This window comes from Hippopotamus amphibius, chromosome X (assembly GCF_030028045.1).
Source record: "Hippopotamus amphibius kiboko isolate mHipAmp2 chromosome X, mHipAmp2.hap2, whole genome shotgun sequence".
In the NCBI taxonomy this organism is placed as follows: domain Eukaryota; kingdom Metazoa; phylum Chordata; class Mammalia; order Artiodactyla; family Hippopotamidae; genus Hippopotamus; species Hippopotamus amphibius.
The window spans coordinates 32657396-32674789 of NC_080203.1; the positions used below are offsets into that span (position 1 = coordinate 32657396).

Consider the following 17394-nt stretch of genomic DNA (forward strand, 5'->3'; position numbering starts at 1 on the left):
ACAGACATATAAAGAACTGAAATTTGACTAAGGTGTCAGAGCAATTCAGTGGGGGGGGGGGGTGAAAGAAAAGTTTTATTTTTCCCGAAATGGTGTGTACCATGTAAATTATCTGTTTAGAAAAAAATGAACCTTGACCTCTACCTCATTCCATACCGAAAAATGAATTCCAGATAGATTACTGACCTAAACATAAAACTCAGAAACAAAGTTTAGAGAAGAAAATATAAGGCAATATCTTCACAGTCTTGAAGTCAGCAAAGATTTCTCAGACCAAACACACACACAGAAACAAAACATTAAAAAAATGGTAAATTGAACTTCATCAAAACCAAAACTTTCTGCTAAATAAAAGACTCAATTAAGGAAATAAGTAAATCAAAGACTGGTAAATAAATTTGCAGCACATATATCTGACAACGGACTCCTATCTGGAATATAGAAAGAACTCCCATAAATCAACAACGCCAAAGAAAGAATAATGCAATTTCTAAAAACGGGCAAAAGACTTGAGCAAACATTCCACGAAAGAAGATATAATGAAAGACAAAGGAGCCCGTGAAAAAGTGCTCAACACCACTAGTCATTAGGGAAATACAAATGAAAAACACAGTGAGATACCAAGTCATGTCTGAGAGAATAGTAAAAATATAAAAAGATTAGCAACATCAAATGTTGGTGAGGAAGTGGAGTAGCTAACTCTTATCCATTGCTGGTAGGAATATAAAATGGTCCAACTCTGGCAATTTTATTAAATATGTAACTTCCCTAGGATCCAGTCGTTTCACTCCTAGGTATTTACCCAAGAAAAATGAAAGCATATGTCCACGAAAGGTCATAGATGAGAATGTTTAAAGCAGCCTTACTCATAACAATCCCAAACAGAAAACAATAAAAAATCCATCAACAGGAGAATGGACTGAAAAACCTTATATCGATATAATGGAATATTTAGCAATGAAACAGAACTTTTGATATACTCGACAACGTGGATGTATTGCAAAAACATTATGTTAAACAAAAGAAGGCAGACACGGACGTGTACATTTTGAATAATGCCATTTTTATGACACTAAAATGCTGGCAGAACTAATCTATAATGACGGATATCAGATAGCGGGGGTGGGGAGACTGACTGAAAATGGGCACAACGGAACCTTCTCAGGAAATGGACATGTTCTGCTTCTTGTTTCTGGCAGCACTTTACATGGGTGGACACAACTGTCAAAATTCATCAAGCTGTCCACTTAAGATATGTGCATGTTGATTTTATCTTTAAAAACTATCGCAAACCACAAGTCAGAAATGCAGTTTTAAAGGCAAATTAAATTATTATTGGTTTAACTCACCTATTTAAACAAGGCACTAAATGAACAACAATTTGGATGCTTCATTTCGGTAAAACTTGTAAATCAGTGGCAGTTATTTTCCACTGGCTAGGCCATGAGGAAGAAGCCCTATTATATAAACTGAAACATAAAAGGGCACTATGGAGAACATGATTCTACCTGTATACATCAAATGAAAAGCATGTATAAATGGTTACTGTAGAACAAAAAAGAGTTCCAACAAAGTGTGTTTACATAGAAAACTGATTATAGTTCTTGACTAATAAATATTACCACTCTCCTTGAGAGTATAAAGAAGAGTCAGGCTCAAGGCCATTTTTATGACTAAGCTGAAGCTGCTGTTTGGAAAAAAGGACGTAACTTCAGTTCTGCTAAACCATTTATCTCCTACGAACTCCCCTGAATCTTTCTGCTGCCAGCCCACACAAACTGGAGGTCTTAGATGAAAATCATCTAAGTCCAACTAAAACCCAAAAAGTGAATTAACTTACCCAAGGCTTCACAGTCAAGCAATGAACTGAGATTAAAATTCAAGTATCTTGGGCTTCCCTGGTGGTGCAGTGGTTAAGAATCCACCTGCCAATGCAGGGGACACAGGTTCGGCCCCTGGTCCAGGAAGATTCCACATGCCATGGAGCAACTAAGCCCGTGTGCCACAACTTCTGAGCCTGTGCTCTAGAGCCCGTGAGCCACAACTAATGAGCCTATATGCCGCAACTATTGAAGCCCGTGCGCCTAGAGCCTGTGCTCTGCAACAAGAGAAGCCACCGCAATGAGAAGCCTGCACACCACATCAAAGAGTAGCCCCCGCTCTCCACAACTAGAGAAAGCCCACGCAGCAGCAACGCAGACCCAACACACAGCCAATAAATTAAAAAAAAGACTTATAAAAAAATTTCAAGTATCTTGATTCTGTTATGATTAATTCAGCAAACATGTTTTATTTATTCATTTATTTTTTTAAAAGACTCCTTAGGAGTCTTACTTTTATTATTATTTTTTAACATTTATTTATTTATTTATTTACTTATTGGCTACTTTGGGTCTTCGTTGCTGCACACAGGCTTTCTGCGGTTGCAGCGAGTGGTGGCTACTCTTCATTGTGGTGCATGGGCTTCTCATTGCGGTGGCTTCTCTTGTTGTGGAGCACGGGCTCTAGGCACGTGGGCTTCAGTAGTTGCGGCCCACAGGCTCAACAGTTGTGGCTCACGGGCTCTAGACCGCAGGCTCAATAGTTGTGGCACACAGGCTTAGCTGCTCTGCAGCATGTGGGATCTTCCTGGAGCAGGGATGGAACCCGTGTCCCCTATGCTGGCAGGCGGATTCTTAACCACTGTGCCACCAGGGAAGTCCCAACAAACATGTTTTAAATATCTACTTTTCTAGGTCCTGGGGGTAAAAGGAAGCATTACTATCATGTTGGTCAGTGATAAAGTCTGACATTTATGTAGCACCTAATGACTTAGAAATAGCATTCACATTTATTGTGAAGTGACCAGGATAGTATTATCGTCTTTATTTTACTGATGAGGAGAGAGACCCATATTGCTTATCCTTTAAAAAACACAATTCATAAAGTATAAAATGTGCCTCCGTCACTTTAACCTGGCCGCTTCTTGTGTTTCTTAATACAACCTCAAAAAAATTTGTTTCTCTGGGACTGACGACCCCTTAAATCTCTCTGCTTTTATAATTTTTCTTTCTTTCTTTTTTTGGTCTTTACGCTCCTTAATTGTGAACGTCAACGTGCTTCAGTCCTTGGTTCTCTGATCTTCACTTGCTATATTATCTCCCATTGTCAGGGTGCTTTGCTTCTCAAACAGCTATGACTTGCAGATGTGGCTCTCCAACCCTGAACTCTCTCCTTAGATTCAGTCCTGAATTTCTAATGGCCTGATGTTATTTCCATTTCAGTAACCTTCTACTGCAAATTCAACACCCATCAAAAACGGAGGTCATCATCTTCTCTGTAAAATCATCCACCCATCATTTTTCTATAATATCCAAACCTGCAATCTCAGCGCTGCCTTTGACTCCTCTCCTCCCACAGCCAGCAAGCCTTCCTCTTTTCTTCACAGTGTTCCCTGAACCTGTCACTATCTGGGTTTAGGCCTGGCTGCTTCACACCTGGACTTTCAGGGCAGCCCACACTCTAGCCTCTGCCTCCAGCCCCTATCCATCTACCTCCAATACATTTCCCACATTACCACCCGATTAACCTTTCCTCTTCCTTGCTTTCATCTTGTCACTATTGTGCTCAAAAACCTTTCACAGCAATTCAACATTCTAATCAATAAAGTCTAGACATTTGAAGTTTCTCAAAATCTGACCTCAACTGATACTCTTCTCAATGTGAACCCAATGGCTTAGCCGAAAGGATCCATTCGCTGTGCACCCAGACATGCCTTACGCTTTCCCACCTCCTACCTTTTGTCCGCGCTATTCTCCTCTGCTGCTGAAATGCCTTCAGGGTGTCCTCATTCTTCAAACCTCTCTCTAATCCTAACTGTCCTCTATTCTACCTCAGCTCAAAGGCGTCTCTCACCTTTGACTCTGCATGGAACATACTGTGTTATTCAAATGGCACTGTCTTGCTTTTTCTCCATTTCGTGTAGGTGTATTACGTCTTTAGGTAGACACTGGAGGTCAGGGGTCAGCCATATCTAATTATTTTATAGCTCCTATATCACCAAGTCCAAAGCCTTGTCCCTAAGTCAGTGCTCAACAAATATTTGTTGAGTGACTGACAACTGAAGCTGTTTGCTACCCATATGAAGCTTAGAGCGGGAATTTTCTATCTTTAAAATACTTGTAAGCATCCTCTCCTTAGGTGTTACATTGTTAAGTTATATTTTTTAGGGAGATTTTTCCAAAGTATGTTGACCATGATCTGGTTACTGGGAAGGTGATTTGAGGATGATACATGGTATATTATTTATTTATTTATTTACTTACTTACTTATTTATTTATTTATTTATTTATTTTATTGGCTGTGTTGGGTCTTTTTTGCTGTGCGTGGGCTTTCTTTTAGTTGCAGTGAGTGGGGGCTACTCTTCGTTGTGGTGTGCGGGCTCCTCATTGCCGTGGCTTCTCTTGTTGAGCAGCACGGGCTCTAGGCGCGTGGGCTTCAGTAGTTGCAGCACATGGGCTCAATAGTTGTGGCTCACAGGCTCTAAAGCACAGGTTCAATAGTTGTGGCGCAGGGTCTTAGTTGCTCTGCAGCATGTGGGATCTTCCAGGAGCAGGGATCGAACCCGTGTCCCCTGCACTGGCAGGCAGGTTCTTAACCACTGCGCCACCTAGGAAGCCCCCCATGGTATATTTCTAAAACCAGACAATAATAACAGTTCCAGAGATAGGTTTCCACATTCCAAACAGGGACATCTTTTCCCTGGGCAGTTTCATGCTTACTGTTCATCAACCTTTAGTTACCTTCCAAATTAAGTTAGCTGTAATAATTTTGTAATGTAAATAAATTTTAAGAAGTTAAATTTATATAACTGGCAATGCAGGCCCCGGAGTCTTACTTCACTATAATGGACATCCATCATTCCAGCATCTTCTTTCATTGCTCCTTCTTCATCTATATTGGGAGTAATTTTCTTGAAGGCTGAACATCCATTAGGGAATAGTTCTGTGTGAATAAAAACCAGTGAAATAAATTTATTTTTAAAAAGTGTTTTGTAAATAACAGATAGCTTTACAGGGATTAGTTACCCTTAAACACATATTTTTGTAAGGATCAGTCATAAATGCAATTTTCAGTTACAAAAAAACATTTTACAAATTATTTCTATCTACCGTACAGCCTACCAGTCTTTTTACCAAATGGTGAGCTCAAGTAACTTACAAATAAGTTTCATTCTCTATGCGTCATCTTCAATGGCTACTATAGTAAATGTTTTCCTAATGTGATCTAAAAGGTGTTATTAACACTTTGATCCTGTGTACATTTATGGTCTGTCACCTAAACAAAGAGGGCGTGTACTTTTCAGGTAAACGTTGAATGAGCTTTTGTAATCATCTCTAGTTCCTCATTGCATTGGAGAATTGGAAAAGTGGGTTGTTAGCCTAGCCTAAGACTTGTAAAGAGAGGCAGGATATAAAACAGATGACAGGGACGAAGCATCCTTAGAGAAACAGGATGGGGCACTGGAAGAACCAGAGCTGCTGGAGTTAGTTAGACCCAGCTCTATCATTAATTGTGTGATTTTAGACATGTTTATCTCTCTAGGACTGTAAAAAGTTTCATCATCTGTAAAACAGAAATAATAGCTACCTTATAAGAATTCAATGACACGTAAAGTGTTTAGAACAGAACCTAACATATAACAAGTGTTCAATTAATTATTATTACCAAACAAAGCTACCAATAAATAAACTCGCTTTCTCAAGATAAAATAAAATCACTGCTAGTAGCTGGTACAGTAAGTGACTCTGCAGCTGGACCCCTAGCAAGTAGGAAGTGAGCTCAAGCTGAGAACAGCTGCTGTAGGACTGTGGACCAAATTGTTACTATCAAGCAAGAGTCTGGGTAGAGAAGGCCACATGGTTGCCCTACAAATTCTGGATACAGGAACATGTCCAAACACTCCTGTTGTGGTTGCGTTTACCCCTATCTAACTGGGCTGCCATTTTAGAGTTCAGGACAATTCAACCTCCTTATAACAGAATCTGCTAGTCAGTGGAAAATGGCTGGTCACAGGGGGGACAAACAGCTTTTGCAATCTATTGTTCTACAACCTCTCTAATAGTGATGCTTGGAAATGATGACCCACTTACAACTAAATATTTGGTAAGCTTCCTGGTGTTAGAGGTTGGGGAAGGAAGAAGAAAGGTTTAAGAAAGCCAAACCTCACATTGAGGAGACTTCTCAGCATTCCAATGGAAAAAGGGTCATGTAGTGTGGCTTGGATTTTGCCAACTCTTCTTGTCTAAATGAAAGCTAACAAGACATATTTCTTCTGGTAAGATGCTTGATAGAACATGACTTATCAAGTAAATACCACACTTCTATGAGAGACATGGGATTCTGGTAAGGGAAGACGGGGTTATTCTGAAGCACTTTTTCAAAAATGGAGAAACATAGGGAGTAGTCAATGGATTTCTGTTAAGGAAAAAGGAGAGGCAGAAATTAAAATGAGATTTACTTTGACCCAGTGGACTTTACGGCCATTTTTTTCAAAGAAATTAGGTACTAAAAGGCACTGAAGATAGAGCATGGCACATTTCATTTCTGAAGATAAGCGTGCCTAAAATGGTCTGTTACAGACTTCTAGGGGAATTCTATTCAAAGTGCTGGACCACAACAAGATAAGGAACCGCACCAGAATGTAAATCAATTCATCACTTCCTTCTTCAACAAAGTCTTTCTACGAAAAAAAAAAAAAAAAAAAAAAAGTCAGCTGAACTAACCATCATGCCCAGTGACATAGCTAATTTACATTCAGGTTCATACTCCTTATCTTGCCCTGGACCAGGAACAAACAGTTCTCAGACTGGCAGCTGGTCTATGGGACACTTTGAGCAGTAGCTCCTTAGGAGAACTTTTTGAGATTCAGGAGAAAATGTCCCACTTGATTGCCTCTATGAAGTCAAGAGCTAGGCAATTAAGGAAGAGGGCTCCAAAACTTGAGCGAAGAGATGAAGCATGTAGTCCTTAACAGAAAAAAGGGTCAACCCCTCCCTCAGGCAGCTAGGTCCATGGCTGGGGGGAAAATCCTGTCTACTCTGAGGATATTATTATTTTAAGCGATTCCCAAATCTAGGGTTTCTCTAGTAGGCTGTGATTTAGGGGAGGACAAAAAGGGGCACACTCCTATGCCTGAGATCAGATGAGACGAAAGCATCTTGGGAAAGAGTCTTCCGGTGTGTATCTTAAGTAGAAGGAGGGTAAATTGTGGTTCTTCTCAGAAACAAACAGGTTAATACCTACTTTTGGGCTTTGTTGTCTGTATCATGTGGTGTTAAGACTACTATTATGGATTTTCAGCTTCAGAGTCCACTATTCTTGCTAAGTGTATCATCTTGATTCCTATGCCTGAGGATGCATCTCTAGCTAGAGAAGCCTATGTATTTCCCCTTGTTTGCTTAAGTTATCAACACCCACCAAACTATCCAATGATAAGAGGACTCTCCTCTTGGTTAGGGTCTTTAAAATGCTTGGGGAAAATTCTGTTTCCCTTTAGTCTTGTTTAGTTTGGTCTTGTTTCAGATGAAACAAGTTGCTGAATCGAGGCCAGTGTATATGTCCCAACAGAGGGAGGCATGTGTGTGAGGGCTCTCCCATAGCCCTATTATATACATGGTCTTGGAGGGTCTGTTTTGAATCTTTCTGCTCTGTGACCTGGATTCCTGATTTTGCCCCCCATAGCTGTAGCTTCTCTATTCCTGATGGCTGTCCTAGGGAAAGTAAGATGCAAACTGTCCCAGTAGAGACCCACTACCTTGAGCACAAATTATCCCATGAAAAAAAGTGGGGAGGAGTTTCGAGGATGGGAAAGCAGTTCAACCCTTGATAAAATAAGACTGCTGGTCAGAAGAGGGATAGGACATAAGCACCTTGAGCTGAGAGCAAAAAGGGAAAAAGCTGTGATTCGGAAGGAACTGGGGAAAGAAAAAGCTTTGCAGAACTTAAGCTATCTGATCCTGGGTATAAAGACTTGGGAAAGTGAACAACGTTACCCTATAAGGCATGAAAAGAACAGACTCTATGGGAAAGGACATTCCTTTTCCTGGGGTGATGGAGGAGTTCTACAGGCTCTGCTGAACCTCGGATGCTATGTGGTGGTGGAAGACTGCAAAAGCTTGATTCTTGTCTTCCCTGGGGGAAAACAGCTGTGCACTCTCTCAGGAAGAGAAGAGGAAGAGGTACAGAAGTCTAGTCTCCAGAGAATGAGAGCTAGAACATTTTGAAGTTTTCAGACAAAATAGAAATAAGGAAATTTAGATGTGTTTTTTAGTACATATTTTTGGGAGTGGGAATAACTAACAACCAGTATCACCACTTAGAGGTAACTTAGGAAAAGGGAAGAGGATGATGATCCTTAAGATCTCTGGTACAAAAAGCATGAGCTCTGGCTACCTGAAAGGAGTTTGAGGGTGGGGTGGGGCAGGGAGAATGCACATCTCCCTCCCCTTTCCCTTTCAGTTCAGGACCTGAAACATGAAAAAAAGGATGTAGAAATGGTCCCTCACTGGTGTTCTGTGGTCACCTCTGGAGGCCAGGGGCCCAAGTCCTTGCTCACTTAGGCAACCACTCAATGGGACAAACTATTTTTTTTTTCCTTAAAAACTCTAAACAGGAGAAAATCGGTCTCTAATGTGTCAGCTGTAGCATTTCATTCCATCTTGATTAAAAAGAAAGCTTTATAATGACTTCAAGAGAAATGGCGTAGGACTTTGAGAAAAACAGAAAGATTTTGGCAATTGATATGTCAGATTTTGTCTTCATTATCAAAGGACACTTGGTAGAAAAAGGGTTCTACAATTGCTCAATTATTTTTGTTAAATAAGTTTGTCTGAAGTATAAATAAGACTTTTTTTCAGTCCTGCACGCAAACATACTTTTATTTACTCTGTGAATATCCAGGTCTTATCTAGATCATGGATTTCTCAGACTGAATGACAGCTTAACAGATTAAGGTTTTAACTTGCGTTTTAACATTAGTGGTCTACCTTGGTATAACTATCATAGTTTATTCAGCTAATTGACAACATCAGGTGTTTTGGATCACTGGAATGATTGAAGCCAAGGGGAGAAAACCCTGAGGATTTTACTACTGCCACCATTTGAGAGTAAGATTTACTAGTTTGAGTAGAATTTTCCAGGCTTAAAAATAGATGGCACCTATAAATAAACATGTAAACTTCTCCTAAATTTAACATTATTTTTTGTTTAAAATGCAAAACATCATTTTTTTCCTACTCAGAGAAGGGCTCTTTGATTTCTATGAAGGATTAAACTCTAAAAAAAAAGCCTTGAAGGTATTAGGAAATAAATATTTAAATAACTAGTTAAAAGCACTGTCTCCACTTGTTGAGACATGTCACATTGTTTGGTGTTCAGGCTAGCTGCCTCAAACTAATGTCCAAAAAAAACCCACAGCAATATTTATATATTTTAGCTGCTATTTTCTCCAATTCTGTAGTTATAATTCTAAAGCTAAGAATTGATAATGGAGATAAATAATTCTTGATTTTTGCTCAGTTTTAAGGTCTTTGCACTTGAAAAAAATTCTAAGGAAATATTCTAATATATATAACTATTTTCAATATCTAAAGGATACAGGTTTATACTTAGTAGACATAACGCTTATTTCAGATTCCTATTAAATAAGAAGATAATATTAATCTGATATATCTGAAAGACACACCTAAAACTTTAGTTAGTACCGTGTTAGGGTTCTCATATTTGTTAGTTTATTTGGAACTGCAGGTGTGCAATTTCAATATTTGTTTTTACTGCAATTTCACAGGCATACCAACGATGTAGAAAAAAAAACCCTCAAACAAGGCCTTCTTTTAATAATTAATCCCATTCACCATTTTAAAACCACATATGCACTAAAAAGAAAATACTAGAGTATACCAATTTCAAACATGGATTGTTCAAAAGAAATTCAGAAAGTGTTGAATTTAAAATATAAGTAAAATGAATCCACATTTTAGCCATGCTATCTTGTTTGGGAAGAAAGATATATAGTTAACTGCAGGAATTCTGGAATTAAAAAACAAAAAACGTGGTTGTGTTCTCAGAGTCAAAACCATAGTGTTATGACTCCCACAAGATGGTTTCATTTTGCCCAAATGTTACTCTTTTGACTGCCTTCAAGGAAATAGCTTGGCAATTATGATAGATAGTGGGAGATTTCTTTGCAATATCCATTGCCAATCAAGTTTTAAACCTAACTCAACTGTTTTACTATTTAAGTAGTTGTTTCAATAGTCAACAGTACTAATTTTGGAAAGGGAAGCTTTCAGGCAGATTCCTGAATTAGACCTGCTAGATCTTGAGCCCTTCTCAAGACCATGAGTCCTTTTGGTGGCTGCCTTCCACCCCTGCCACCAGCCCCAGCTCTACTGAGACATAGTTGGTATCTCACACTGTGTAAGTTTAAGGTGTATGTGTTGATTTGATACATGTATATACTGTGAAATGATTACTCAGTAGTGTTAATCACCACACATAATTACCATTTTTGGGGGGAGTGAGAACATTTAAAATCTACACTCTAAGCAACTTTCAAGTATATAACACAATATTGTTAACTTTAATCACTATGTACATTCAATATCCAGAACTTATTCATCTTTTAAGTGGAAGTTGTACGCTTTGACCAAAATCATCCTATTTCCACCACCCCTGGCTACCACCATTCTACTTTGTTTCTACACATTTGACTTTTTAAGGTTCCATGTATAAGTGAGATCATACAGTATTTGACTTTCTCTGACTTATTTCACTTAGCATAATGCCCTCAAGGTCCGTCCATGTTGTCACAAACGGCAGGATTCCCTTCTTTCCATTGAATACATGTGCGATGTCTTCTTTATCCATTCATATGGATCCATTTCATATGTTTTCATGTTACTAATCGGCATCCTTTCATTTCAGCTTGAAGAACTTTTTTCAGCATTTCTCGGAAGACAGGTCTAATGGTGATGGACTCCCTCAGCTTTTGCCTGGGAAAGTCTTCATCTGTCCATTTCTGAAGGACAACTTTGCTGGATGGAGTTTTCTTGGTTGGCAGCTTTTTTTTTTCTTTCAGCACTTTGAAAATATCATCCCACTCTCTCCTGGCCTGTAAGGTTTCTGCTGATAATATCCCATAGATTACATAGGCTTTCTTCACTCTTTTTCATTTTTCTTTTTTCTCCTGTGCCTGGATAATTTCAAAGGTCTGGTCTTCTAATTCAGATTATTTCTTCTGCTCACTCCATTCTGTTGTCAGTACTCTCTATTGCAGTTTTCACCTCATTCATTGTATTCTTCAGGTCCAGAATATACTTGGTCCTTTTTTTGTTGTTGTTGTTGAGATTTCTCTCTCTGTTTTTCTCATTTTGTTAGTGTATTTTCCTGATGTTGTTGAATTTTCTGTTTTGTAGTAGCTCACTGAGCTTCCTTAGAACAGCTACTTCGAATTCTTTATTAGGGAAATTGCAGATCTCCATGTCTTGAGTTTGGTTACTACAAGATTGTTGTGATTCTTCGGTGGTGTCACGTTCCCTTCATTTTTCATGTTCCTTGAAGTCTCCCATTGCTATCTTCACATTTGAAATAGCAGTCACCTCCAACCAACTTTACTGACTGATCTCAGGAGAGAAAAACTTTCCATCTGTCCTGCTAGGGATTCTGCGGCTTTCACAGACTTTCTATGGATACACCTGCTCCACGATTCTTGCTCCCTCTTATGACAATTCTTAAGTGTGTATGTCTTTTCTCCATCATGCAACACACCAGGCCAGGTGCTAACAGCCTCACATTCGATTTCCCAAGGCTGGTGCTAAAGTTCAACCTGCAGTCTCTCCCTGGCCCAGCGATTCTGGTTGGCTTTCTGCACATGCTCACTAACCATCTGCCAAAGCTCGCTCTCACTGCCTTCAGGAGCATGCACAGAGATCCAGCTACAGGATGGGGGAGTATGTGGTTGAGGCACGTGGAGCACCTGGGGTGCTTGTGGGTCAGTTGGGGGGATCCACGGGTTAAATATCTCTAGCAATTTGCTGGTGGGCTTTTTGATGGAGTCTGCAACGTGGTTAGTAGGATGTGTGTCCCTGTAATACCCTCTAAGAGTCCTATCTGCTGCTCTCCTAGCCTCTTCTTGCCCCCCAGTCATTCACTTCGTGACTCAGTACTCTGGAAGGGGCAAGAGGGAAATGGGCCGCTTTGGCAGCATCCTGTACTACTGGGAAAGGCAGTACCCACTCACATGCTCTCACTTTTCCCTGCAGAAGAAATCATGGTGAGAAAGTCTCTCTTGTCACTGAACTGTACCACCTTGGGGAAAGGGTGACACGAGTAAAATCAAACTGCTCCTCTTACCCTCTCCAATGCATTCAAACACGTATAATTTTTGATCCAACAGCATGCTAGAACATCTCCAGTGGACTTCTGGACTTCCCCCAAGGCTCTCTTGTCTGGGATGATTATCTAAAGACAGTGTTCTCTAGGGGATCCTGGACTGCAGCTGAGAGAGGCTGGAGCCAGCTCATAGGCCACTGCAGGGTCCACAGACAGGACACAGATCTGTCTGCCTATTACGTGATGCGTAGGTGGGTAAAATTCCTCCCAGGTCCCTTGGCATGTGGTGCTGGATGCCACAGCTCCCACAAAGGCACTCTCGTCCATGTATGTATGCCAAATTGTTGTTGAGATGGGTATACAATCAAGGGACGTCTTATAGGGCCATCTTGCTGATGTGCCAACTCCCTTTTAATACCAAGATATTGTTGCACTAAAGTGGCTGCAGAGATATAATTCCTGAAGAGTTGTTGGGAAAGTTGAGGCAGATAGGGGAAAATAAGTGATGTGTATTATCCAGAGCTTCTCATAAGCCCTGAGAAGAATTTAATTTGTGGCAGTCTTCCAGGGAGACAGTCTTGGAAAATAAACATTGGGCATCAGGCCTGGCCCTGTACTATTTAACTTATTCTTGTACTCTTAATGAAAGCAGAAGGCAAATGAACAATCCATTTTTCTTTTATAAGAACTTCTGTTTAACAGTGACTGAGGTTAAAGGTGCACGTATTTTTCAGAGCTCAATCATATCACATTCACAGTTGTAAGCTACAAAGATAAAAATTCTTGTGCTAACTGAAGTTCTCCCCATCTCAAAGAACAGAAATATCTTACTTTTTCGATGAAGAAACTCTGCAACCAAAGCTGCTACATGGACATAACACATTGCTGCCTGAAAAAGGATGACAAAGAAAGAACTGTCAGATTGCGCTCTAGGGGTTTTGCAGGTCGTGTTTAGAACAAAGCTGTAAGTAGTCACCTCTGAAAAATCTCCATTTTTTATATGAATCTTGGCCATGCTATCAAGCCAGGTTTTCCTGAGCTCTGGGGTACTTGCATAGGACTTGGCTAAGCTATACTGGAGATCAATTAGCATTTCAGGGTCTTTCTCATGCTCCTTCATTTGAGCAGTGGCCATGAGAACAGTACGGATTCTCTTGGTCAAGTCTTTGACTTCTGTGGGAAAAGCCGTCGCCTAATATCAAAACAAACAAAAAGAACACGTTTATCAATATTATGGATGTGCTCTAAGCCTAGGCAACTTTTACCCCTTGTGAGAGATCTTGGTATTTGGTTCTTGGCATGTGGCATGCCTAAAGAGTTTTAAATTAATGTTTTAAAAAATATCCCACCAGCTCAGGCTTCAAAGGCACTGAGTCTGATGGCAGTATATTCATAATACATAAAAGCATGGACTCTGGAGCCAGACTACCTGGCTTTGAACCCCAGCTCCTCCACTGTGAATTCTATGGTCATGAGTGTAACCTATATTTTGCCTTTATTGTGTAATTTTAGTTACAACAGTAACTAAACATTGACAGCTTACTATGCACCAGGCAGTGGTCTAGGTGCTTTACACGTTTTAAATTTTATAACAACCTTATGAATGAAGTACTATTATAATTCATGTTACCAACGGGAAGAACTGAGGTACACAGCAGCTAAGTACTTCGGCCAAAGTCTTGCGGCTGGTAAGTGGTAGACACAGGATTTACACCCAGGCAGTTTGGCTCCAGAGCTAGTGATCTTAGTCACGCTTCCATACTGACAAGCATACTTATCCCATCTACAAACTACCATTTACACTAAGGTGAAAAGCATACTGCAGAAATTTCCACTTATGCCAATAAGAGTTTATGATCACAGAACACTCTAAAGAGTTTAAAGAGATCATGAACTTCTCTCAAAGTGTTGTTTTTGTCCCCCAAAACATGAAGTTGGAGTTTCCTCTTTATCCTGGGCACTATTAAGAACGTCCCATCGCTTCCTATGAACCCCACTGCAGTAATCACGATTTGTAGGATTCAAAGAAGATGAGTAAGGGACAGGTACAGGGTTTAGGGAGCCTTTCAATGTGAATATAACCAAATGTGGAGAAAATGATTTTTAAAAGTGCCTTCTCTAAACGTGACTTTTAAAAATAATTATATACGTAAAGTCTCTTCTTATACATTAACAGAGATTCCATTTACTGGGAGAAAGCTATACCTTATTGTAACAGAGTTTATGGGTAATGACTGCCTTCCCAGAATAAAATTAAGTCATTTCAGAAATGAGTCACGAAAACGATTTCCTATCAAGGAGGGCTGAAAGAGCCCGCATTTACTTTGAAAAAGTTGCCAATCCAACTTTTATAGAACATGGCATTAAGGATGGTAAAAAGTGGTAAAATAAACTCTTAGGGTATGAGTAAAAAATCCTAAATGACATCAGCTGTTTCTGTGCTCACGGGATTAGTTAGAGCATATACTGATCTCTTGAGGAACCAGTAGAACTGGCTGAAAAGCAAACTTTCCCAGCCTGAGGACGGCTGGCACTACTCAGTAGTTTTTCAGTCTTAGCAACATTCCTATGGGAATATTTTTTGGTACAAAGATTCGACACATCCCAAACATTAAGCGTGCTGTGACTGTGAGCTTTTTTTAATCCAGATTTTACACAGATTGTCAAATTATGCTGAAAGATGACTTTTCCCAAGAACGGGGATGATTCCTCTGGGAGGAAAAGTTCTCTACTGGCAAAGGGTTCTCCTTCCCTTGTACACACGCATCACTGAAGATCAGAACCTGCTCTCCTTGCAACAAAACACCAAATGAATTTTTACAATGTTATAGGTTTTAAGCATACAGGTCAGAAAGAGAAATGGTAGTCATTCAGGGTCTTGGGTTTGGCCTCAGCCAGCTAAGGCCTAAGAATGACAGCCTTGGACTTGGATTTGCCAATAAGTATCTCTGGCAAGCCTCAGTTAACAGATGATTCTTTAAACTCAAAATCATCAAATAATGAATCCCTTCTGCGCCATTCCTCATGTGCTGGCAAAGGATCAGGCAGCTGTTAGCTACCCTGTGAAGTCAGGTTTTGTGGAATTTCAAACTCAGTGCCTACCTAACCAATCTTATAAATGGTAACAGCTGTTAAGAAAGGACCCATTTCTTTTCTGAGCAAGTTTAAAAATCAACCCTGCAAAAAAATTCAAATCCTGTACACACAGTATAGTCATTCATCCATCCATTCAACTAATACTGAATATCCGCTGTGTACCAGGCAGTGTTCTAGGTGCTAGCGGTGCAGTGGTGTACAAGACAGAGCCTTGACTCGTGAAGCTCGCATTCTGTACACTATACTATATGAAAGTTGTGAGTCCAAGGCACAGTTGAACTCGAGAAGTGTACACTTCCCTGACAGTGAGCGCGGTTCTAACTTCCTCCTTGAAGTGAGAACATACCTTCATAGGTCTGTCACTATTTGCAAAATTATTTATAATGAATAAAGACTCCTGAAATCTTGATCCTCCGCTTAGTGCCACATCAGCTATCAGCTGGCTTACAGCAATTATTATCTGTGGGAAGAAGCAAACACCATTTTTCAAATGACTTTTGAACAAATGCTGCTTATTTTCATCATTGTACAAACCCATAAGCACTCATATGAAATGCTTCTTTTAGAGATTCTACATAGTTCCATCAAAATCTATTTTCTTCGTATATGAGGAGTTTAAATTCTTCTATTGAAATAGCAACCTCAGAAGTCCCTAATTACAAATCTTCTTGGGACTTTTCTTGGTTAAAGGTGGAAAACTTTCCATACTCATGGCACAGCTAGATCTAAAACTGTTTTCATAATTAGTGAACTAATACAATGGTGGTCAGGCCTCTACTTTCAACATGCTTGCTAGGTAGTAGCTACGGCTTCTCGTTTCTTTTCACTAGTCTATTTCAGCGTGCTGGACTTCCAACTCCAGTGCCTCAGCTCCCTTCTTTGTTTCTGACTAGGGCCTGTCTAGTTTAGACAGCAGTACATGGTACGGCATATACATTACATAATGATAGCAGTATAATGTAACATAAGGGAGCTTTTTCATCTCTCAGGCTCCTTTGGATGAGTGCCTAAATGATTCAGACTAAGGCGTTAGTGGCTGGAAGCTTTACCCCTGCTCTTGAGAAGCAGGATACCGGAGGAGCTGCGTGCAGGCTCTTGAGTCAGACTGCCCTAGATTCAAATCCTGACTTTATCAATTATTCACTGAGTGGCTTTGAGAAAGTTAACTAACCCTCCTGTGCCTCACTTTCCATATTTGCAATGTAGGGATGATAACAATACCCACTTTACAGAGCTGTTAGGAGGATTAAAGAGGTCAGAATCATACTACTACTACTTAACCACTTTATTGAGCACGTAGAACCTGGTTCTAAGTCTGCACATTTATTAATTCATTTACATCTGAATAAAGGACTTGAGAGAAACTGATGTTTTCCCCCGGGAGAATGGACCCTAATGGGGAATTTCAGATACACCAGCACACTAATTACAAAAATGTTTTGGGGGAAGGTGGTACTCACGGGACACCTCTATGAAAGCAAATATTAGACACCCTAACATATAATGCTGGCCCTAGTATTCAAAAGTAACTATACAGAAAAATTTTACAGGAAACATATAGTTCTATTGGATTTTAACATTACTGATGATGTTTCTAAAAAGCTGCTTATGGTTGTTTCCACATTTATAACCCAGTCTCTAATAAACAACTGCAACAGCACAGACCGTGGCAGTAAAGACAGAAATATGACAAAGCATTTCTCATATTACAAAGAGGGCTACTGAGCCAAGGAGTCCCAATTGTGGTTTAGTTCAGAGCTGTTTCATTAAATAAGCAAAAAAACAAAAACCAAACCAAAACAAAACAAACCATGGAGATGCTGAATAACAACTGCCATGTAGTAAGTGTCTATTATGTGCTAGGCATTTTGTGCCTGGCACCACACACACTTTATTTTTAGCCCTCACGATAACCCTGCAAGGTG

The 17394-nt window shown here is 39.8% G+C and overlaps 1 protein-coding gene across 3 annotated transcripts in view; it reads right to left on the reverse strand.

Moving 5' to 3' along the window:
• DOCK11 (dedicator of cytokinesis 11) overlaps window positions 1-17394 on the reverse strand; it is a 181314-nt gene that overhangs the window by 25744 nt on the left and 138176 nt on the right. For all 3 annotated transcript variants that reach the window (XM_057719162.1, XM_057719161.1, XM_057719163.1), the window contains 4 exons: window positions 15816-15929; window positions 13350-13565; window positions 13205-13262; window positions 4878-4984 (listed from right to left, as the gene is read on the reverse strand). In XM_057719162.1, coding sequence (XP_057575145.1) covers window positions 4878-4984; window positions 13205-13262; window positions 13350-13565; window positions 15816-15929 — 495 coding nt within the window. The remainder of the gene's footprint in view (window positions 1-4877; window positions 4985-13204; window positions 13263-13349; window positions 13566-15815; window positions 15930-17394) is intronic.